At 55.6% G+C, this 23,061-nt stretch overlaps 1 protein-coding gene across 1 annotated transcript; it reads left to right on the plus strand.

Annotated features, from left to right (window-relative positions):
- The first annotated feature begins 2,984 nt into the window (after positions 1 to 2,984).
- On the plus strand, positions 2,985 to 22,830 carry LOC308182958 (uncharacterized protein). The gene is given in 46 exon segments (XM_080568383.1): positions 2,985 to 3,689; positions 3,984 to 4,073; positions 4,398 to 4,596; positions 4,994 to 5,102; positions 5,420 to 5,603; positions 5,909 to 5,989; positions 6,199 to 6,316; positions 7,243 to 7,302; positions 7,412 to 7,476; positions 7,759 to 7,820; positions 8,148 to 8,226; positions 8,525 to 8,601; positions 8,705 to 8,894; positions 9,044 to 9,100; positions 9,326 to 9,397; positions 10,237 to 10,403; positions 10,626 to 10,707; positions 10,811 to 10,947; positions 11,366 to 11,630; positions 11,634 to 11,876; positions 12,214 to 12,525; positions 12,775 to 12,923; positions 13,398 to 13,581; positions 13,828 to 13,908; positions 14,484 to 14,604; positions 14,764 to 14,920; positions 15,361 to 15,393; positions 15,473 to 15,569; positions 15,705 to 16,226; positions 16,423 to 16,499; positions 16,623 to 16,800; positions 17,305 to 17,370; positions 17,614 to 17,685; positions 17,799 to 17,965; positions 18,085 to 18,166; positions 18,426 to 18,562; positions 18,669 to 18,849; positions 19,022 to 19,111; positions 19,567 to 19,765; positions 20,185 to 20,290; positions 20,600 to 20,783; positions 21,045 to 21,125; positions 21,263 to 21,371; positions 21,650 to 21,803; positions 21,972 to 22,049; positions 22,613 to 22,830. Coding segments are annotated over 45 exon segments (6,525 nt in total). The 5' UTR covers positions 2,985 to 3,116; the 3' UTR covers positions 22,048 to 22,049; positions 22,613 to 22,830.
- Positions 22,831 to 23,061: the final 231 nt, after the last annotated feature.

Genomic DNA, 23,061 nt, shown 5'->3' on the forward strand with positions numbered 1-23,061 from the left:
GTGGGCCCCCAGCGTGGGCGGTAGGGCTGTGCCCGGGGATGCGGCCGGTAATGCCTCGCACAGCGCTCTCTATCTCTTTCTCTCTCTCTCTCTCTCTCCAGGTTCACGAGTACTGTCACAAATCACAGTCCCCCTGCAACTGCCCCCAAACACAACAGGAGAGTCGGTACTTGAGCACCCCTGTTATTTCCTAAATACATACGTGTAGGTGTGAGTGGGCACATATGCAGGAGGCCCTGATCTCCTGGCTGCAGAGGGGTGATGGGGGTGGTGAGTGCTGGCGGCTGTAACAGCAGCCACAGAGGCTCAGCCTGCCTCGTGAGGAGCGTTTCCTTGTTGAGCTCCTGCAGTTGTCCTCAGCGCTTGCAGACTGCCCTCTGAGCTTGCTTTTCTGCAGCCACTGTTCCTAATTCTTCCTTTCCCTGCTCTTCTGCACACACAAGGGCACGCTGTCCTACGTCCTCGCGATAGAGGGGAGGCCGTACACCATTCACCTCCAGCAGCAGTAAGTGCCCTGGTGCTGCCCCCTCTGAGCACTGCTGGCTTGCGTGGTCCCACCGGAGGCACATCTGGCACGGGACAGTGCCGGTCACCCGCAGAGGATGTGCGTTTGTGTGCCACGCACCCCGGGGCTGCAAGGGGCTGGAGCAGGGCTGGAGGGATGCTTGTGCCCATGACCGCGGGTGGCAGCGGGTTTTGGACCTGCAAGAAGCCCCAGCACCGTCGGTGTGCAGTGCCTGATGCAGGACCTGGTGCGAGCTTGAGAAGCTCTGGGTAAGACATGCGAGTTCTAGCGTTTAACTTTATGCTTTTCTTTTGCAGTCTCTTTATACCGGATGATTTTAGGATTTATATGTCTAATGAGATGGAGTCTTTGAAATCTGATTTGACCCATATCAAGGCGAGTTTGGACTGGTGTTTCTTTTTTTTTCCTTTTAACCTGAAGTATCGCAGAGCAGAGCCGCTGCTCAGTGCGTGCAGTTAAGCTGCTTGGGTGACCAGTTCTTGGGACTTTATGGCTCCCTTTGCTTTGCTGTGGTTTAGGGCGACTGCTACTACCGCGGGTACATCGAGGGCGTCCCCGGCTCGGCGGTGACTCTCAGCACCTGCTCCGGGCTCAGGTACCAGGGCCGCCTGCGCTGCCGTGCCGGTGCCCGCGGCTCCCCAGCCCTCCCCATCCCCTGCCGGGAGCCGGGGTTCCCAGCGGTGCTGTGCCTCTCGCAGGGGCTTGCTGCAGTTTGAGAATGCCAGCTACGGGATCGAGCCTCTGGTTAATTCACCCGTCTTCGAGCACTTCGTTTATCAAATGAGCAACGAGAACACTGCAGGCTTCCTCTTTGCAAAGAGCCGTGCCGAGAGCGGGGCCAGGCCGGCAGCGCAGGAGATGGTGCTGAAGATCGTGCACGGTGAAGTGAGCTGCCTCTGGTCTCCTGGCCAAGCTCAAGTCTGCTCGGCCTGGGAGGGGGCTGTTCCTGCGGGCACCTTTGTCCCACATGCGGTCTGGATGGGCGGCGATGAGTGGGGGATTTTAGGAGGGCAAGGGCTCGTGTTGAGCTGTCGCGTGGATCGTCGCTCTCCTGGTGCCTGATGAGAGGCCTGGCTAAGCTAGAATGGCTTGTTTAAAAAGTGAGGAGTGGCTAAGTTAGAGCGGCTGCTTACCTTGTGCTAATATGAAGACAGCATCCAAGTAATGCTTTTGAACGGACACTTTGTTGTATAGCACGTTTCAGAAATAAGATCGCTAAAATGCAAAAATAAATAGCTTCACAATATTTTCTTTTTTAGCCAGCATTATCTGCAGCACGGTCTCCTAAGTACTTTGAGGTGTACACGGTTTTGGACAAAGCTTTGGTAAGTTGGTGCCAGCCGTCTTCTCCTCGTATTTGCTTGACTACTATGAACATAAGAATGGTGCCATTTCCAACTTCTATGCGTTTTTGGTTTTCCATTTAAAAAGCTGTTTGTACTGTGGATTTTACAGGAAAGAAAGATTGAAAATTGGTAGTTCACATTTGCGTGACTGGACGCTGGCAATCCTTTCAACATTGTCCTGCTTCGCTGTGATAAACGACTTGTCCATTCTTATGCCCTTGTGTTGTTTTTCAGTACAATTATATGGGCTCGGACAAGAAAGTTGCAACATGGAAAATAATCCAGATTTTCAATTTTGTCAACAATGTAAGTTTTAAAGTCCGGTTTGTATTGTAATAAAATGATGAGGGGCTGATTTTAGAAACGGCCACCTATTTCCTAGTTGCTTTTGGTTCGGGGAGGAGGCTATGTAACTGCAGATCCAGCCCTGGCGCGTGATGCTTGGCGTTGCGATGTCAGGCACAGCCTGGCAGGAGCCGCCAGCTTCTCTGCCTCCTGGTCCAGACTTGATAAAAGGTTGGCGAAGGGTTTAACCCCAGTGGGTGAATACAAAGGTTTTGCTTTTTCTTCCCCTCCACACTGTCCGACACACACACTTTTAAGAACTGTCCTTGGCCTGATTTGTGCGTATGATGATAAGCTACTTAACAGAAAAACTAAAACATTTTTATCAAGTTATTAGGCTTTGTTCATGTGCCTCTTGGGACATTGTTTTATTTTCGAGTTTAGTTCATTCTATTTTGTCATACAGATGTCATTCCATGACTGCCAACAGCTACTGTCCATCTTTTCCTATGTCATTTGTTGCATGTACAGATGTAATGGTGCTCTGAAAGAAAGGCGTGTGAGCAGCCATCTCATCTGTGATGTTTTCAGATATTTAATCCTCTGAACGTGACCGTTGTTCTGTCCTCCCTGGAGTTCTGGATAGAGGAGAATAAAATCTCGACAGCAGGGGAAGCCGGTGAACTTCTGCAGAGATTTTTGGAGCGGCAGCAGTCGTACCTCGCCCTGCGGTCGTATGACCTCGCCTGCCTCTTTGTGTAAGACTAAAATTTCCCCAGGGACTGGTGGTGCGTGGCGGAGCTCAGCCAACCCCGCGACGGCGGGGGCACTGGTGGGCAGTGGGGGGACCACGGGGCCGGGGGCTGTGACCTGCGGCCGGAGAGAGCTCCTGCGTTTCAGGTACCGGGACCAAGCTTCCTTTGCGGGTGCGACCGTTCCGGGCAAGGCGTGTCAGAGGGATGCTGCAGGTGCAGTGGCCGTGGTACGAGGCCTGCGGCCGGGACCGGGCCGGGTGCTGCGGCCTTATGGTGGCACCGGGGCCGGGTGCCTGTGGGGCAGCTCCACCACCAGCGCCCGGCTCTGCCCCCCCAGTACCAGCGCAGTGTGACCCTGGAGTCGTTCTCCGTCCTCCTGGCCCAGGTGCTGGCCCGCAGCTTGGGCATGAGCTACGACAACAACCGGGGCTGCCGCTGCCCCGGGCACATCTGCGTCATGGGCTCGGAGGCGCTGTGAGTTCCTCGCGGGCCTTCGCGGCCTTCGCCTGCCAGAGGCACAGGGCGTTCTCAAACAGAACAGCGGTGGGTGTGTTGGCACGTACACAAGTAGGGATAATCATTTGTTTTAGACGCGTTGGTGGGGCAAAATCCTTCAGCAGCTGCAGCGTTGGAGACTTTGAGAACTTCCTCGAGCGCGACGCAGGGGACTGCCTCTTCGACAGGCCCCGCCTGGCCGGGCTCTCCTACCGGCAAGCCGCCGTCTGCGGCAACGGCGTGGTGGAGCGCGGCGAGCAGTGCGACTGCGGCTCCGCGGCGGTGAGCACTGCAGTAGCTGTGGCTAAATGTGTGACTTCGTACTGTTTGCCCATTCGGAGCGGTGAGCCATGGAGACGCAGGGCGCAGCTGAAGTAGGTGCCAGCCCAAGGACTTGTGTCTGCCGTTAGCTCCTGCGCTGGCATCGATCTGACGGCAGCTGTGCCCACTCTATCGTGCTGGCTACTGCCCGAGTGTAACATTTTGGGGATAAGAAGGAAGGGGAGGACCCTGGACAGTGAAAAGCTCAGGGGGAACAAAAGTGCAGAATAATGTGGTTTTGTGATGTGTTCTCAGGCATGCTTGAAGGATAAATGCTGTACTAAAACGTGTCGGTTTAAGCCAGGAGTGAAATGTTCCTCTGGATTGTGCTGTGATGGATGTCAGGTAAGTCATGTTCTTGTAATCATCACAAGGCCATCATAATTTTTTGGAGAAATATTATGTTTCCATGCTTAAGGATGGGGACAAACTCTTCTGCTGTGCAATTGCAGTTCCTGGGGTGGAGCTTTCCAGCTCAGCTCCCTAAATCCCAAGGAAGGAAATTACTGGGGGAAGACTGTCGTGGGATGGCGATGGGGGGAGGGAGGGCACGCGTGGTTACCTGAGTGCCCAGCAGCGGTTCTGGCACTGGGGAGCTGTTGCAGAGGGTCCTTGCACCGATGGGTGCCTGAGTATGGAGAGAGGAACAATTTCTGCCTCTCTCACCAGTTTAAAGCGAAAAACTCGCTGTGTCGCCCTCCCGCCGACGTGCAGTGCGACCTGGCCGAGTACTGCAACGGGTCCTCCGCGTCCTGCCCCCCCGATTTCTACGTGCAGGATGGGCACGACTGCGAGCACGGCACCGGGTACTGCTACAAGGGACGCTGCCAGTCTGCTGACCTGCAGTGCCGGAGGCTCTACGGGACAGGTAGCAGCGCGGCTCTGCTGTCGCTGGCACTGCTGCCCTGCTTGAGAAGGCAGCTGTGGTGCTAGCGAAGTTGGTTTGTGTCTTTGCTCTCTAAAACACCAAACTCAGGTGGGTTTCGTTATGGCTTTTTATAGCCTGGTTTCTGTGGAGGTGAGGTTTTGTGGTTAGTTGTTAGACTCAGGTCTGATGGTTGGTAAGTGAACTTCATCAGCGAGCCAATTTACTATTAGCCCATTACATGCTTCTGAGGACTAATTTGAGAAAGAAAACAAACATTTTCTCTAAATAGTGAAGAGCATCCGTGTTCTGCTGTGCACAGTATGAAAATTTTTAGGGACCATAATATGTCGCTTCGTGTTCCTTCAGCACTAATATTGATTATAAACTAAACTTGTAGGTTCAAAAAGTGCTCCTGTGGCATGTTATGAGGAACTCAACAGTCAGCGAGACAGATTTGGACACTGTGGGTTCCACCCCAGACAAGGCTATAGGGCCTGTACGTGGAGGTAGGTTGCAAGGGAAGGGCAGCTGCTCCCCTAAAAATGAGTATTTATTTTGGACTGTACAGAAGAGGACAGTGTCGAGACTCCAACTGACAGTAGGATTTGTGAAGCAATAAATAGTTACATGTGTTTTCTCCTCATTGGTAATGGAGCGTCTCTCCTCCTAGCACAGATCATCCTTGGACTTCCCCAGTCCTACTTATTTTTTCTCATCATGCAGCACTCCGTACTTCTCTTGTGTGGTTTAATGGTGCTGTTGTTTCACCGTTTAGCGTGTGTATGTGATACACACATACATCCCATGCAAATCAATTTTACAGGAATCTCAGATGTGGAAAGTTAATCTGCACGTATCCGTATAGCACTCCATTTGCAACTGATGCTGCCGCTGTCCTTTACGTCCAAGTGCGAGAGCATTTATGTGTATCTTTGGATTATTTGAATGTACCAGCGAGGCTGGATCCTCTTCTGATTCCGCCAGGTACAAAGTGTGGCTCTGGAAAGGTAAGAAAACATTTTATAGGCAACTAAGATGTCAGATAGGAATTTTAAACATTAACAAGGTTTTAGGAATACTCGCTCCTTTGCAATGTAAGTGTAAACACTGTGAATATACACTGACATCACATTAAGTTTCTGGTGTGATATAAGCGTTAGATATAACCCTAAGGTAGTAAACGTAGCTTTTCAAAAGCACCTTTTTTTTTTTTTAAAGAAGTGTGTTTTCAATCCCGTGTGGGACACAAGGCCAACGAGCCGAGGGCTCCGACGGTAAAGCACCGAACTGGAGCTGTCGTGTGTTTTTCTAGGTGTGCATAAACAACACCTGCCACCCCCATTCAGTCCTCGGAGCTGCCTGCAACAGCGAGGCGGAGTGCCACGGCCACGGGGTAAGCGGCAGCAGCACTGCTGCGGGTGTCGGGGCGTGGAGGTTTGCTGGGACTCGGGTGGGAGCTGCCTGCAGACTCGTTGTAGGCTGAGGCCGTGCGAAATCCCGGCCCCGTCAGCCGGTACCGCGGGTAAAACCCTGCCGGCGTTACCGGTCCTAGAACCGACTCCAGACCGAGGGGGACAGCTTTCGCCTCCGCCCTCTCCCCAGGTGTGCGACAACCGGCGGCGCTGCCGCTGCCACCCCGGCTGGAAGCCGCCCGACTGCCGCCGGCGGGGCTCCCCGACGGGCGGCGGCGCCGACGGCGGCCCGGGGCCGGCCGAGCGCGGTGAGTCCCGCGGCCGGGCCCGGCGCCACGGCGGCCCCGCGGCCCCTCCGCCGCCGCCGCCGCCGCGCTCCCTTCTCCCCCCGGCAGGGCCCCGGCCGCCGCTCGCCGCCTGCCTCCTGCCGCCCGCGCTGGCCGCGGCCGCGCTGCTGCTGCTGCTGCTGCTCCGCCGGGAGGCGCGGGGCGAGGCGGGGCCGGAGCCGAGCGCGGAGCGGGGCGGGCGAGAAACGAACCCTCGCGAACAATAAACGGCCTCGGGAGCAGCCGCGCGTCCGCGCCTCTCTGCGGGGCCGTTACCGGGCGGGCCGCCATGGGGCCGCGCCCGGCGCTGCTGGCCGCGCTGCTGGCCGCGATCCGTGAGTCGGGCCGGGGGGGCCGGGGGGGCCGGAGCCCTCCGGTGGGGCCGGAGCCGCCCGAGTGCTGCCCGGGGCCGCAGGCGGCTCGGGCCGGCCGGGAATGGTCCCTCCCGGCATCGTGGCGGGGATGCTCGGGGGTGGTGCTGGGTGGTGGTCCCTGGGGAGGGCTGGGGGCTCGTGCACTGGGCTCTTTTCAACAAACGCCGAACCCAGCTTCTGGGGGTTCGGGGACTTCTCCGGGTACCCCCCTCCTCGCTGCCACGGGGGGCCTGGGTTTTGCCGACGTGCCACGTGCGTGAAGTGGCCCCACGTCGGCGGCTGCGTGTGGAGCGCGGCACACGGACGGAGCAGGAGCGCTGTGGGGCCCGCCGAAGTGGGCGCTTGTTGTACGGCAGCCAGCGGCGTGTGGCTGGGCTCCCCGAGCCCCATTTCTGTTCCTGATGCAAGTTGGGCTGGCTTGGTTCAACTGGGGCTCGCTCTCGTGCTCCCGCCGTACAGTATTTATACTCCTGGGCTCCAGCAGAGCTGGGATCCAGCACTGGTACGTGCACATCCATTTGTTTTTTTCTATAGAAGTGTGCAGAAAAAGCAGGGCTGGTAGCCCTCTCCGGACAGAGACCGTGCCAGCCCACGGTTTGTAAAAGTGCCTCTCACACACACACAATTCCAGCTGTCGCTGACAGGCACAACTGTGGCAGCATTCATCTGTGATGATAACTAAAAAAACAAATTGTTTCTCTAGGCTCACAAATACCTTTGCACATCACAATTCCTCAGAGGTTACCCTCAAAAACAGCTGGAGAGACGGTACTTACACAATTAAACTATTTAATGTTTGTGCTTGTGTGTGCGAGTGGACATACTGGTGCATTAAAATAGTGTGTAACAGTCATGGCGTGGCTGCTGCGGGGACAGTTTTGGGAAATGATGCTCTGCCTGCCCATGTGTGTGTGTGTGTGTGGAGGGGGGGTGACCAGATCTGTTGAGCTCCTGCAGTTGTCCTCAGCGCTTGCAGACTGCCCTCTGAGCTTGCTTTTCTGCAGCCACTGTTCCTAATTCTTCCTTTCCCTGCTCTTCTGCACACACAAGGGCACGCTGTCCTACGTCCTCGCGATAGAGGGGAGGCCATACACCATTCACCTCCAGCAGCAGTAAGTGCCCTGGTGCTGCCCCGTCTGAGCACCGCTGGCTTGCGCGGTCCCACCGGAGGCCCATCTGGCACGGGACGGTACCGGTCACCTGCAGAGGATGCGTTTGTGTGCCACGCACCCAAGTGCTGCGGGGCTGCAAGGGGCTGGAGCAGGGCTGGAGGGATGCTTGTGCCCGTGACCGCGGGTGGCAGCGGGATTTGGACCTGCAAGAAGCCCCAGCACCGTCGGTGTGCAGTGCCTGCTGCAGGACCCAGTGCGAGCTTGAGAAGCTCCAGGTAAACACTCCTCAGGGTGTTTTCAGAGGATTTTGCTGTATTTATGTTCTAGGTTCTTTTTACCTGATGATTTCAGGATTTACACATACAATGAGAAGGGATCTTTGTACTATGATTCGCCCCAGATCAAGGTAATGTTTTGTTCTTACATTGGATTAACTGCAGGGTAGCCTTGCTCTTCAGTATATGGGGAGATGTCACCCCTTATGCAGGGGAGTGGTAATTCCCTTCTTTCCCTTGTCCTTCAGCAGAGCTGGGTGGGACAGGGCCGTGCTTTGTCATAAGAACGCCCTGTCCTCACACTAGGATTGTGTGTAGATACTTGAGATTGTTTGTAGGTACTTGAGCCAAAGTGAGATTGAACAAAATCCTCAAGGTGCCGTTGCCTCTATGGTTCCCTTTGCTTCCCTTTGCTTTGCTGTGGTTTAGGGCGACTGCTACTACCGCGGGTACATCGAGGGCGTCCCCGGCTCGGCGGTGACTCTCAGCACCTGCTCCGGGCTCAGGTACCAGGGCCGCCTGCGCTGCCGTGCCGGTGCCCGTGGCTCCCCAGCCCTCCCCAGCCCCTGCCGGGAGCCGGGGTTCCCAGCGGTGCCGTGCCCCTCGCAGGGGCTTGCTGCAGTTTGAGAATGCCAGCTACGGGATCGAGCCTCTGGTTAATTCACCCGCCTTTGAGCACTTCATTTATCAAATGAGCAACGAGAGCATGGCAGATTTCCTCTTGGCAAAGAGCCGCGCCGAGAGCGGGGCCAGGCCGGCAGTGCAGGAGGTCTCCTACAAAGCGCACACAGCTCTCGAAGTGAGTGCTCGCTGCCCTGTTGGTGGCACTGATGTCAGCATCAGTTCTGGTGTCTCTTGCTCCGTCAAAGAAGTTAGCTTTTCTTACATATCATGACTCAAATGGAGAAATCAATTAACAATGGTGAACTTTTTTTTTCTCTTTTCCAGTTACTGTCAAAGCACCACAGAGAGTTGGCGCTCCATTTAATTTTGGAAAGGAATTTGGTAGGTTTGCATCAGTCAGTTCCTGTTTTGTATTTATTTCCTTGGCTCTGGATAGAGCTGCTGCAGAGCTTTGCCATGGTCTTCCTTGTGGTCTTGCGTGGCTTAGTGCGGGCTGTAGCTTGTGGCTGTCCATCAGTTGGTAAAAGCCACTCAGTGAAAGGCCATGATAACTCCGTGTGCTTTGGCACGTCAATAATCTAGGTACAACCTCATGTCATATTTCAGTACAACTACCTGGGTGCAGACAAATACGTTGTGACGCAGAAGATAGTTCAGATCATCAGCTCTCTCAGCAGTGTAAGTTTTTACTGTTCTTTAAATACTGCAATAGAAATTTTGGGCTTTTATTTCAGCCTACTAACAGCTAGGTATTGGTAGGATTTGTCTAATTTTTGAGAAGATAATAATTAAATGTGTTTTCTGATAATACTGAATCTCATCTTTTTAGCTATTGATTTTTTAGTTTAGCCTGCCAGAAGCTCCAAGTTTCCCTAGGTCTTGTCTAGACAGGGTTAGGAGCTGTGGCAAAGTAAGGTTTTATCCTTTGCTGTCCAGCACAAACACATGCTCTAACTCAGTGCTTCTCTAGAATAAATCAGTAGCTATTCCTAACATCACTTCGATACCATATTATCCTATAGTATAGTGTTCCACTGAGGGGTGATCATGCATGTGTGCATGTGTCAGAAGCCACCACTGCTTTTTTTCTGTCATAGGGGACTGATTTTTTTTTTCCTGCCTGTGTACATAGCATATACATTTGGATGAGTGTTTGATTTAAAATTGCGAGAAGTATATTATCCCTGGTAACCCCAAAAATGCAGACAAGGACAATTTGTCCATTCTGCATGTTTCATTATTTAATATCTTTACTCATTGATAGGTTTTCTTTGGATTTATTAGATCCTGCTTCATAAAACACTTTTTTCTTCTCTTTTGGACACATTGCTATTTCTATCTTTGTTTTTCTTTACTCTCTATACCTTTTTCATTATACACATACACAGCAGTAGATCAGTTGCCAACTGCTCCTGCCTATTTTCCTTAGGCAATGTGGCTACTAATAAGAATAAGCATTTAAATAGGGCATGAAATGAAACATACGCGAGCAGCCATTTCCCCTGTTTACTTTCCAGATGTTCAGTTCTCTTAACATGACCATTACCCTGTCCTCCATGGAGGTCTGGATGGACAAGAATAAATTTCAGACAGGGCTGAATGGAGAAGAAGTGTTGATGCAGTTGCTGAAGTGGAAGACGACCAGCGCTGCTCTGCGGCCCTACGAAGTGCCCTGTCTACTGCTGTAAGAACAGAGGGTCATTATTATTTCAGAGCAGACAGTAGTGACCTGTAAAATTCACGTACTTTGGAACTCTAGACTTTGCTAGGGCTTAGATGCTTCGTGTGGAAGTGAGGTGGGGATGCAGTGAGGACCAAACAAGAGCCCCCCCTGCCCTGCGTGGGATGGGGGCCTTGACCCGGAGCCGCTGAGGCTCGAAGGCCAGAGAGAGCTCTTGCGTTTCAGGTACCGGGACCGAGCTTCCTATGCGGGTGCGACCATTCCAGACAAGGCGTGTCAGAGGGATGCTGCGGGTGCAGTGGCCGTGGTACGAGGCCTGTGGCCGGGACCGAGCTGGCACCGTGGCCCTGGGGTGGGGCCGGGTGCCTGTGGGGCAGCTCCACCACCAGCGCCCGGCTCTGCCCCCCCAGTACCAGCGCAGCGTGACCCTGGAGTCGTTCTCCGTCCTCCTGGCCCAGGTGCTGGCCCGCAGCTTGGGCATGAGCTACGACAACAACCGGGGCTGCCGCTGCCCCGGGCACGTCTGCGTCATGGGCTCGGAGGCGCTGTGAGTTCCTCGCGGCCCTTCGCGGCCTTCGCCTGCCAGAGGCACAGGGCGTTGTGAGGAGGATGGCACGGTGTGCCTCGGGCATGCGTGCCCTCCTGTCACAAATAGCAGAGTAACACCGAGCTATCTGCTGTTCTTGCTCTGGGAAAGGAAAAAAAGAATAAATAGCGATTTGATGGTTACATCGAAAAGCAAAGCTTTTCTTTCCAAAAGCAAGATATTTCCGAATGCTTCTCGTCCTTACTAATAGCACACGTTAAAGGCAGGTTTGCCAACGAGCTGAAAGGCCCCTGGGGACTGCTTGTCCTGCCTCGTGCTCACCCACGAGCAAGTTCTCGAACTGAACAGAGATGTTAAGAAATTGAATGGTGGTGGATGTGTTGGTACGTACAAAAGTAGGGATAATCCTTTGTTTTAGACGTGTCAGTGGGGCAAAATCCTTTAGCAGCTGCAACGCTGAAGACTTTGAGAACTTCCTCAAGCAGAATCCAGAGTGCCCTTTCATCAGGGTTGTCCAGAGGGGCCCGCTCTCCAGGGCGGCCGTCTGCGGCAACGGTGTGATGGAGCACGGCGAGCAGTGCGACTGCGGCTCCGTGGCGGTGAGCGCCGGGCAGCGGGGGGCTGGGGTGTCCCCGCCCTCAGGAACGGCCCCAAACGTGGACCGGAGGTGGTCCGGGGGTTCATAATGCAGCTCTGTGGCCATGCACGGATGCGCAGCTGTCCTCTTCCCTTGGGGCCCCCGAAGCGTGCTGTTTGTTAGGGGGATGGGGGCCAGGGCAAGTGGTTGTCTGGCAGGTGAGGAGATGGGAAGCAGGGAAGGGTTCACGGTGTGCTTGCAGGCATGTGCGGTGGACAAATGCTGCACTTCCCAGTGCAAGCTCAAACCGGGCGTGAAGTGTTCCTCAGGACGGTGCTGTGAAAATTGCCAGGTAAGGCATGTTCATAATTATCAGAACTTAAGGCCATTTTTGAGGTCTGGAGATGTAGTATTTACTGTAGTAGGACTATAAGCCAGCTTACTGGTTTTGCTGATGGTCACCTCCAAAAAACTTAACAATATTAGTGCTGCCTTTTGCCTTTAGCAAGATGAGCACATTCCCTAGCATATAACGTATGGACAAGATAGCATCCAGGGGATGGGGATGGGCTGTGCGGGGAGCTGAGTGCCCAGCAGCGGTCCTGGCACTGGGAAGCTGTTGCAGAGGGTCCTTGCACCGATGGGTGCCTGAGGATGGAGAGAGGAACAATTTCTGCCTCTCTCGCCAGTTTAAAGCGAAAAACTCGCTGTGTCGCCCTCCCGCCGACGTGCAGTGCGACCTGGCTGAGTACTGCAACGGGTCCTCCGCGTCCTGCCCCCCCGATTTCTACGTGCAGGATGGGCACGACTGCGAGCACGGCACCGGGTACTGCTACAAGGGACGCTGCCAGTCTGCTGACCTGCAGTGCCGGAGGCTCTACGGGACAGGTAGCGGCGCGGCTCTGCTCTCCCTGGCACGGACTGGGAATGCCAGTGCAGGCTCAAATGCAGTATGCTTAGTGCCGGGTTTCTTGTGCTTGTGGCGAGGGGAAAGGAATTGGCCATAGGAGGGTGATGGTTTACGTGAGGATTTCAGGCTGAATGTTGACACACAGCCAGCCATACATCTGGGCAGAGAACAAGCCACAGAAATACCCAGATTTTGTGGACGGTCTCTGGGACTTTTCCAGCAATTCCATTGTCTGCAAGGTCTGTCCTGCAACTTGAACGTGGGCAGATAGTGATGTAGCCACGTTTTACTCCATCAGATACAAGAAATGATAAATGTTAAAGCCATATTCTAATCTGTATTACCCTCAGTTATAATCAGTATTATTTCCAAACTTCCAGGTGCCAAAAATGCTCCTTTGGCTTGTTACGAAGAAGTCAACAGCCAGCAGGATAGGTTTGGCCACTGTGGTAATCACCCAAAGGATGGGTACCAGCCCTGCTCTTGGCTGTAGGTTTCGAGGGAGAGGGAAGTGTTTAACTGAGAACACGTTTAATTTGTGCTTCCCTTTTTCTGTTGATGCAAAGTGTAAAAATCTGTCAGAAGCTTCTTCAGTATGGTTTTCTCCTGCATGGCTGCCTTTTCTTCCACTATTGGCTCTAGCCACTCTTAAAAGAGACGGTGATGCTGGGCAGGTCTTTGTCCTGATGGATAAGGGACACGTAGCGGGGAGCAGAGCGCTCCATGGTGGGCATGACAAATGTTTACCCGTGGCATAGCCCGGGGCGTTGGGGGGGGATACTGGAGACTTGCAGGGGGTTGAGAAGCAACTTCATCGACCACCCAGCTGTGCAAGCAGTCGGTGGGCTTGTGTGCTTATTTCATTTAAATCTCCCTCCCTGAATTGTGCACCTCGGTGCCTCCAGCATTGTGGTCAATCATTGTGCCCACTCTTCTAATTTACTGTGCTAATGATTTTTTTAGGAATCTGGGATGTGGAAAGCTAGTATGTACATACCCGAATCATATTCCCTTCACAAAAGTTAAGGGTGCCATCATTTATGCTCAAGTGCAAGAACATCTGTGTGTGTCTTTTGATTTTATGCGCGGACCGACAGTGCAAGATCCTCTCCTGGTTAAAGATGGTACAAAATGTGGTCCTAGAAAGGTAAGAAATATTTTGAGAGCATGGAAATGACATACAATTATCACAACTGTAGCAGTTTTAGAAATAGTTGCCATTTTGCAGTATAATTTAAAGGTGGTTTGTACTTACATTTTTGGTAATTATTACATGTGCCATTGACTTACTGATCAGTGTTTGAACCTAGGAATCTTTTTTAGAGTAATGGCTAGCATGACAAAGAGTGATGGGAAAGTATCCAGCAGAATTTTTTTCCTTTTGGACTTTCAGGTTTGTGTGAATGGCACGTGCCATCCACATTCAGTCCTGAAGTATGACTGCAATGTGAAGACTAAATGCCATGGGCATGGAGTAAGTAACAGTGCTGTTAGGGTGGTCTCGTCATGTTGATTGATATTGCTGAAGAAGACAGAGAGGATCTTCTCATGTGCCTACAGTGGCTTGCTTGGGACTTGGCTAAACCCGTGTTTTGGGCTAACACTCGTTCTCCAAAATTGTTATGCAGCAACTGTGGGAGAAATTAAGTGAGAATACCTAATGTACTTTCCGTTCCAAGACCAAATATAAATGAGATGAGGGAAGGTGGAGTATTTGCTTGTCTAGATTAACAGAAAACTGGAAGAGGAGTATCTAAAGAGGATTTAACTGCACATAATTGAAATAGTGTTGGAAATGACCAGTGTACTTGTGCAAAGTGAGAGGCAGCCTGGGGAGCAGTGGAGCAGGACACGGGGGAAGCCCGGTCAGGGGTGTCCAGCAGCAGTGCCAAGTGGTGCTAGTGTCTGGCTGTGACCTCAGCATGGGGCTTGCACTGGTCTGCATGTGAGGAGTGGGTAGGAAAACGGTGCGAGTGAAAGCTTAGCAGTGCTCCTTAGTACAAGTTTTTACAGGTGGGGAATGTTTTCTTCCCACCCTGGTGTTTGCAGGTGTGCAATAACAAAAAGAACTGCCACTGCAGCCCGGGCTGGAACCCGCCCCAGTGCAAGACTCGGGGATCTTCGATAGGCGGCAGCATCAACAGCGGGCAGCAGCTGCGGGGCCATGACGGTGAGTCCTGCGCAGCAGCTCTGGGTGCCCAGCGGTTTTACCGGGGGCAGTGGCTGCCCCCATGGTCCCAGAAACAGCCTCGTCGGTCTTGTGACAGAGCAGACGCCCTTGGCATTGCCTGGCCCTTACCCGGAGTTGTGCGTGTGGTTCTCTCCCTAGACACTGTCACAAAAAGCTTTCCTAAGGGCACGCTGAAAAATTGGCTGCTGCTGGTCCTCTGCATTCTCATCCCCATCCTTATTTGCTGCATCATCCTGGTTAAGAAGTGGACCCAGCTGATGAGACGCTGTGCGAGGAACAGATCGCAAAGTGATGCGTAAGTTAATGCTGGTTACTGCGAGGCCCCCGTTCTGGGTGGGGGAGATAGGCAGGGGTTTGTGGCAGTGAGGGGTTTGCGGATGCATTCTGTCCAGATGTGAAGGAGAAGAGCAGGTGGGAGAGAGCATGGGCACGCGGGGAGCAGGGGGGAGCGGGGTTGGGTCAGGACATGGAGCGCGTTGTCCTCCGCCCGTCCCTCCAAGCACTTGCACGCTTCCCAGAGGGGTGCAGGCATGCTCCTCGGGGGTTACCTCTGCAACGTGGCGGCGGGTCCCCGGCCGACCTCGCTCTCCCCAAACACCGGGGCCTCCGGCAGGGCTCACACGTGCCTGCGGGGAGCGGGTGGGCGCGCGTTTCGGGGAGCGCGCGTTCCTGGGGCCCGCGGGGCGCAGCCGGCAGCGGGTGCCCGGCGCCCTCACGCCCGCCCCGCGCCCCCAGGTCGGAGGCCGGCAGCCTGCCCAGCTGGGAGAGGTGAGACAGCCCCGCGTCCCGCGGGCGGTGCGGAGCCCGGCGGGGCCGGCACTGAGCCGCCCCCCCGCGCTCCCCGCAGCTCCACCACCGAGGAGAGCGGCAGCGAAGCGGGGACGGAGCCGGAGCCGGGGCCGGAGCCTCCCTCGGAGCGGGGGCCGTGCCGGGGCGGGCGCCGCGGGCAATAAAATAACGGCGCCGGGTGCAGCCGCGCGTCCGCGCCTCTCTCGGGGCCGTTGGCGGCTGCCGTTGGCGGCGGCGATGCGGGCGGCGCTGGGGCTGCTGGTGGCGCTGGGGCTGCTGGTGGCGCTGGGGCTGGTGGTGGTGCCCGGGCAGCCCCGGTCCCCGGCGCAGCCCCGGTCCCCGGCGCAGCCCCGCCGCCGAGCCCCGCAGCGCGCCCGCGCCTACAGCGTCCCCATCGCGGGCACCCCCCGCACCGTGCGCCTGCGGCAGCAGTGAGTGGGGGCACGGCCGCGGGGCGCCGCGGGGCGCCGAGCGGGGACCCCAGGGCTCCGTCTGTGCTCTGTGCGCAGAGTGTTCTTGCCAGAGGATCTCCGGATTTATACGGACGGCCGAGGGGGGCTGGCGAAATCCGAGCTCGCGCGTGTCGAGGTACGGTATGCCCCGCGTGCCGCGCGATTTTGGGAAGAAGCGTGCGGCGAGGTTTCCTTCTGCAGGGATGCTCTGTAGACCTCTTGCTCGCCTCGGGCACTGATCCACTCCGGGCAGCCCTGGTGAGGGGGTGCATCAGCTCACACCCCGCTGCAGCCATCACGAGTTCCCAGGGACAGCGAGGAGCTGATGAAGGGACGAAGACCAAGCAGTGGTCAGTGCAGGTGTCTGCTCCCAGGGGAGCCCGCAGTGCCGTGCTTCTCCCATGTGCGCTGCGTGCTCCCACCGGGAGCCCGTCCTCTGCAGGGACGGGGACCATGGCACAGGTAGCAGCAAGGTCTGGCGCCTTGCACGCTGCCACACGCTCCAGGTCTCGAGGGAGGAGGCACCACGCCGCAGACACGGCTTTACTCCTTCCAGCGCGACTGCTTCTACGAAGGCTACGTGGAGGGTTTCCCAGTGTCGCTCGTGGCACTTAGCACCTGCTCTGGACTGAGGTAAGCCTCGGGCTGCCTTTGCCCTGCAGCACAGGCACTAGCAAGAGCGCCAGGCTCTGTTGGTATCAGTGGTGCTGGGCTGGCGGAGGAGCCATACCTGCCACTCACGCCTTTTCTTTGCAGCGGGGTCCTGCAGCTCGCAAATACCAGCTATGGGATCAGGCCTTTGGAGGCTGCAGCTGGGTATCAGCACCTCATTTATCAAATGCGGAACGAAAATGTAGAGACGCAGCTGCTTGCAGAAAACAGCTCCCTTGCCTGGGCTGCAGAGGTGTCACCGGAGCCGTGGGAAGGAGCAGCAGTGAGTACGCCTCGAGGCCGTGGGGTTTTGGTGCAGTCGTAGCAGTAGGCCTGTGAAATCTTTAGCTGAAGGGTGCCTCAGTTTGTGCAGTAGTGTTTGTTCCTGTGTGTACTTGGTACATCCAATGCTGAAGGGCTTCGTGACTCACCGGTGCTAAGGACCAGGTCAGGACTGGGGTCTGATGGCAGCGCAGGCTCAGCCCGGGTGAGTGGGATGGGGCTTCCTTGCAGCCGCAAGGAGTTCTGCAAACTTCTGTTGCTGTGAATACAGCCTGAATCTGTGGCTGATGTTATTGTGTTGTGGATTATGGAAGGAATGTTTTCCTAGAAGTTTGGTACTGTTTGTGCTACAGCTCCAAATCGCCCATTAATTGAGTGTGGAACTAAATGTCTCCTCTGCAAGTTGATACAAATTGCAGAGGGTAATCGCTCTGGGTACTCTATGGGGGTATTTTTGTTGCTGTTTAGTTTGCTGTGGTTTGTTTTGGGCTTGTATTTCCTTAAGGGCAAGGAAGCTGTCCACAGATCCCCACGATATCTGGAAATGCATGCAGTTTTGGACAAAGCTCTGGTGAGTCTTTGCATCCTCTCTATCATAAATTGTTTTCTCTAGGAAAAAACTGCAACAATTTCAGAGCTTCACAGAACATCAAGGGAAGTGTGCATGGGGCTTGACAGTCTCCATGAAATGGAAACTAACTCCCTTGGGCATGGATAATAATATGTTATGACAGGAGCTGCAGTGAGCCCTGAAGAGCTGGTCCTGCTGCCTCGCACAGTGCACTCAGATGCTCTTGTGTCTGTTGTCTTTCAGTATGACTACATGGGAGCAGACAAGGGTGCCGTGACAGCCAAGATAGTCCAGCTTTTCAGCTACGTGAACAGCGTGAGTTGCTTTTGGTTGTGCGTGGCAAATGTGTTGCAGTGGTATGGAAAAGCACGTGGGAAACTGTTGAGCAGCTGGGCTCTGGACCAGCCGTGGTGTCTGTCTGCTTCCAGATGTTTACACGCCTCAATCTGACGATAGTACTCTCTTCACTGGAGTTTTGGACAGAAAAGAACAAAATTCCTACCACGGGAGATGCTGAGGAGTTGCTGCAGAGATTTTTGCAGTGGAAAAACATACATCGTGTTTTGCGGCTACAGGACATCACATTCTTATTCGTGTAAAAAGGGGATGGCTGTGTTAGCTGGCATGGGGATGAGGAGTAGGACGGTGTCGATACAGCAGCATGAGCATACACATGAGCAGCATGTGTAGGGCTCAGTCTGCCCCGTTCCTCAGTTACAGGGAGCAGTCCCCTTCCGTGGGGGCATCTTCTGCGAAGAAGCTGTGTCTCAAGAACCACGCTGGAGGGGTTGCCTTGGTACGCAGCCTGTCTGTTTGTACCCCTAGCCTCCCGTGTGCTGGCACGGTGCTGAGCTGTGCCTCCAGGCGAGCCCACGCCTACCCAAAGGGCGAGGAACGCCGGCAGCAGGTGCTGCTCCGGTGGGCACGGAGCCCCTGGGGCGATGGAGCAGGGACCGCAGGGCTGTCAGTGCCTCGCAGCCCACTGGAGCCCCGAGGCAGAGCGTGAGCCTGCTGCAAGGACAGCGCTCTGAGGTCTGCCCTTGTTGCCCTCGCAGTACCGAAGCGCTATGACACTGGAGGCGTTCGCGGTCGTCGTGGCCCAGCTGCTGGGGCTCAGCCTGGGGATGGTGTATGACGACCCCGGGAGCTGTCGCTGCGCGGGAGCCGCCTGCATAATGCAGCCCAGTGCGGTGTAAGGCTCCCCGTCCTCGCAGCGTGCCCGGGGTTTGCAGGGTGAAGCCCCAAGTGCTCTGTCCGTGCCGCTCATGTGGGCGCCAGCCTTGTCCTCTGGCTTACAGGCACTCGGCTGGCACCAAAGCCTTCAGCAGCTGCAGCATAAGAGACTTTCAGCGTTTTCTTGCCACTGGAGAAGGGCAGTGTCTGTTGAACAGGCCAGCGATGGACGTGTCGTATAAAGCTCCTGTGTGCGGCAATAAAGTGGTGGAGCCAGGAGAGGCCTGTGACTGCGGGTCAGCAGAGGTTAGTTGTGAGCCTCGGTACAGGGAAGAGCTCTCCAAAGAGGGGTGTGAATCTCATGCCTCATCAGGAGGCTGCAGACGGCCGCTGCTGAGGGGAAGCCCGAGCTCTGCTGAGCTCCTGTACCCACAGGAGAGGTGTGAGCTCTCCTGACTGCCTGTGCTGGTACCTCCAGGAGTGCCGGCGCGACCTGTGTTGTACTGTGGGGTGCAAAAGGAGGAAAGGGGTGCAGTGCCTGTCGGGACCGTGCTGCTGGAAGTGCAAGGTAAGCTGTGCAGCAGCAGTGGGCACGCTCAGGAACAGCCTCCACATGTGCAGAGCATGCGTAATGGGACTCGGTGGGGAAAAGTGGCTGCGTTTCCAGCTGCAAGTACTGGCTGTTCTGCTGATGTGAGGGGTCGGAGAGAGCACAGGTGAGTGAAGTGAGCTGTGTGACGTAGTGTTGCCAGTGAAGGGCCTTTGTGTCAAGAAGGTGTTTTTAAGGAGCAGGTACCATGCCTTCTCCTGAAGTACTAAGATGAAGGATATGTCAACTATACAGACGTGTTAATGTTGCGGGGGTAAACCTGTTTTGTGGAGAGCTTTGAAATTGTGTGGGTAGATTTTTCCCAATCCTGATCTAAACTGTAAAGCCAGTATTTGCTTTGCCCTAGATCTGTTCTGTCGTCTGAGAGTGCATGCGCTATGCAAAGCTCCTCTTGTTCTGCCTCTTTCCACTAGTTTGTGAAAAGCGGCACGTTGTGTAGAACCAGCCCCGAGGACGAGTGTGAGCTGAAGGAATATTGCAACGGCACCTCTGGGGAGTGCACGCCCAACCAGTGGGTGATGGACGGGCATCCCTGCAGCAGGAACACCGCCTTTTGCTACAGAGGAGTTTGCCAGACAGCTGACAAGCAGTGTCAGGAGATCTTCGGCAAAGGTAAGGGCAACAGGTTGCTGCAGGGGGGCTGTTTGTTGTGCATGAAATGTTAAGGCTGTGGACAAGAATCATCGAAACAGGAGACCCTGGCAGCCCAGCCGGTGTGCAGGCAAAAACAGGCAGCAGGCGTGGAGGAAAACGTGTGTTGGGAAGTCTCTTGACTTCAGTCTTGTAGCACAGAGCTGACAGGCAGGCTGTGGTGAGGCTGGGCGGCAGCTGCAGCACCATACAGCAGCAGCAGGCTGTTGGGAGCACGGCGGGGAGAGCGCTGTGTCCAGGCTCCTGCACGGCCACGGCGCCCCGTGCCTGTGAGAGCAGGCAGCCCTCAGCATCACCGCGTGGCCCCAGCAGTGATGTCCAGCCCTGAGGTGGAGAGAGAGGCCTTTTGCCAGTCTGTGAGGGATGGTACGTGTTTGCAGGGGCCAAAAACGGACCCTTGGCCTGCTACGAGGAAATTAATGGCCAAAGGGACAGAATGGGACACTGCGGCTCCAACCACAGCGGGTACCACAGCTGTGCATGGAAGTAAGTGCTGTGGGAACGGCAGGGGCCTCTGGCTAGGTCCGTGACAGCAGGGAGCCCGGCTGCACTGCGGGGCAGGACGGGAGCACGGACGTGTTGCCCTCGCCACCGGGGAGGAGCGCGCTGTCCCAGGGTGCGTGGGCTGCGAGGCAGATGAGAGAAAGGCCCGTGGCAGACGTAAGCATGCTGTGTCCGTGTGCTGCAAATCGGCTGCTTGGGATCTGTTCTCCAAGCCCTCAGTGCGACCGACGGAGGGGAACAGAAGGATGAAGGTGGCTTGTGTGAAGTCCTCTGCTCTCCATGCCTTTGCAGGAATCTCCAATGTGGGAAGCTCATCTGCGAATATCCAGGTAATGTGCCTTTCACCAAGGAGAAGGCTGCGGTGATTTATGCTCGGGTGCAGAACACGCTGTGTGTCACGCTGGACTACATGAAGCCTCCCACGGAGAGGGACCCAATGCTGGTGAAGGATGGCACTGTCTGCGGCGACCACAAGGTAAGCGGTCCTTAGACGTGCTGTGGCTCTCTTGTGAAGAGGAGGACTTGCAGAAAGTGTTTCTGCGGCAGTGGCGTTGGAGACCCACGGGCAGTCGGTGGCTTTTCCATGGGTTGCATCCTGAATGGGTTGGGATTGGTGTGTGGATTGTGCGAACCCCATCGGATGGGGTCAGGCTTGAAACCCGTGTCTCTCACAAGTAGGAGATGGGTGTTACTGCCCGTTGTGTGCTGTCTGCTGACCCCTACATTTGTGTTTTAGATCTGCATGAAACAGAAGTGTGTGTCTGCTGCTGTCTTGAACTATAATTGTGACATAAAGACAAAATGCAACAATCGCGGGGTAAGTGACCGTGCCACGTGTCCTTGGTTTTTTTGGACCATTCCACTCTCCCAAGATGCAGCTTGCAAAAGCGAGGAAATGTGTTCCTGATCTTTTGTAGCTGATATAAATCATTTCTCTCCCTCTCTGTCGCGCAGGTGTGCAATAACAAAGGGACTTGCCATTGCCATCCTGGCTGGAAGCCACCGAATTGCCGGGAGAAAGCGGGGAGGCAGGGAGGGAGCAAAGACAGCCCGTTCAGTGCTGGTGAGCAGCGAGGGCAGCGAGCCTGCTGGGTTGTGGAGAAGGAGAAAAGAAATAGGGCAGGTGTTGGAGCAGAATAACAGAATCGCAGGCCCTTGAGGTGGGAAGGGACCTCTGCAGGTCTTCTCCAGCATCCTTGCTCAAGCAGGGCCACCTGCGCCCACCCCCCCAGGCCCAAGTTGCTGCCGTTCCCTGTCTGGCTGTGGCTCACAAAGGGGGGAGCACTGTTTTCCTGAGAAGTGCGCTGCTGTGGGCTGAAGGAGGTTGTTTCCTGTGCCTAGATGAAGCAGGCCTGCAGAACAAGGACCCGCTGAAGATGTGGCTGCTTCTCACCTTCTGCCTCTTTGTGCCCGTCCTCATGGGGCTCATCCTCATGGTGGTGAAGAGAAAGGAGCTGAGGCAGTGTCTCTCCACGGAGCAGCTGGAAATAGACGAGTAAGTCTGCTCCCCTCGCCTCGGGCTCAGATGCAGTCATAGGTGACAGTAAAGCCAGAGCCTGGACCTGGACCCTTGCCATGCGGTGTGCGTGAGGAGGGGAGAGGAGAGGCCCAGCGCTGTTGGGCTTGGTGACTTAGGACAACTCCCTTCCTGCTCCCACCCTAGGTTTGAAGATAAAGAAAGCACTGAGGAGGAAGGGAGCGTGTTGGATGCACAGCAGCATAGCTGGAGAGGACTTTAAATGTAAGTCGTTGCCAGAGTCACCCAAGTCTTGTGCTGAGGTTGTAAACAGAGTCTGCATGTGGTGGCTCAGCTGGCAGTGGAAACCGGGGAAAGGGAGCAGTTTGTGCCTCTGCACCAGCACGTCGGGGGTGCCAGGGGGAGCGTCAGGGTGAGGGCACTGCAGGTGGCCTGGGCATCGCAGCGGAGGGCAGGCGGCAGTTCCTGGCTGCTGGCAGGTTCCGCAGCGCATCGGCTCCCAGGCACCAACAGACGTGGCCAGGGAGGTCGCGGGAGCTGGAGAGGGCAGTCACGAGGTGGCAGCCGGTCAAATGTCCTTGGGACGTGGCTGCGGATGACAGCCAGGAGGTGACGAACTCCCGTGTGACGGAGCGGAGAAGCTTGCGAGGCGCTCCCTGGGATGGGAGGAGCGGGTGCACGGTGGGGCGGCTGCTGCAGCTCATGGGGCAGGTCTCAGGGTGGTGCCGTGCCACACGCGGGGGGCAGGCAGGGTCTGGGGGTGCCGAGGTCGCTGCGTGAGGGGCTGGCAGAGACTAACGGGCATCCCTGTTGCGTGTGCTTGGCAGCTGCCTGCGGGTCTCTGGAGTTTGGGGAGCACTGGAAGGAAGACGCAGCAGCACAGCGCACAGACAGAGATGTTTGTGGTCCCAGGCTTGGGATTTAACCCACAACAGCCACGTGGCCCCCTTGGGGCTGTGCGCTGGGGGCATTGAAGCCTGTCGGAGGGATGCTAAGTCTGTAGTTTGTGTTTTTGTGTGTGCTGTTCAATAAAAGGTGTTTCTGATGCCTGAGTCCCGTGATCCCTGTGGAGCAACGCAGTGCCAGGAGAGCCAGGGAGGGCGAGGGGACTGCGCAGCCCCACGCAGCTTCCGGAGGCTGGCCAGAGGAGGGGGGCTCTGAGCGCTGCGCGTGTGCAGCTGTGCTTTGCCCGGGGAGGAACAACGGGGAGCAGGCGTGGAGAGCAGACGGTGCTATTGCTGCAGCCGTGCGCTGTGCCGTGCTGCAATGGCACCGG

Source organism: Anser brachyrhynchus, assembly GCF_964034855.1.
Source record: "Anser brachyrhynchus genome assembly, chromosome: 26".
Taxonomy (NCBI): domain Eukaryota; kingdom Metazoa; phylum Chordata; class Aves; order Anseriformes; family Anatidae; genus Anser; species Anser brachyrhynchus.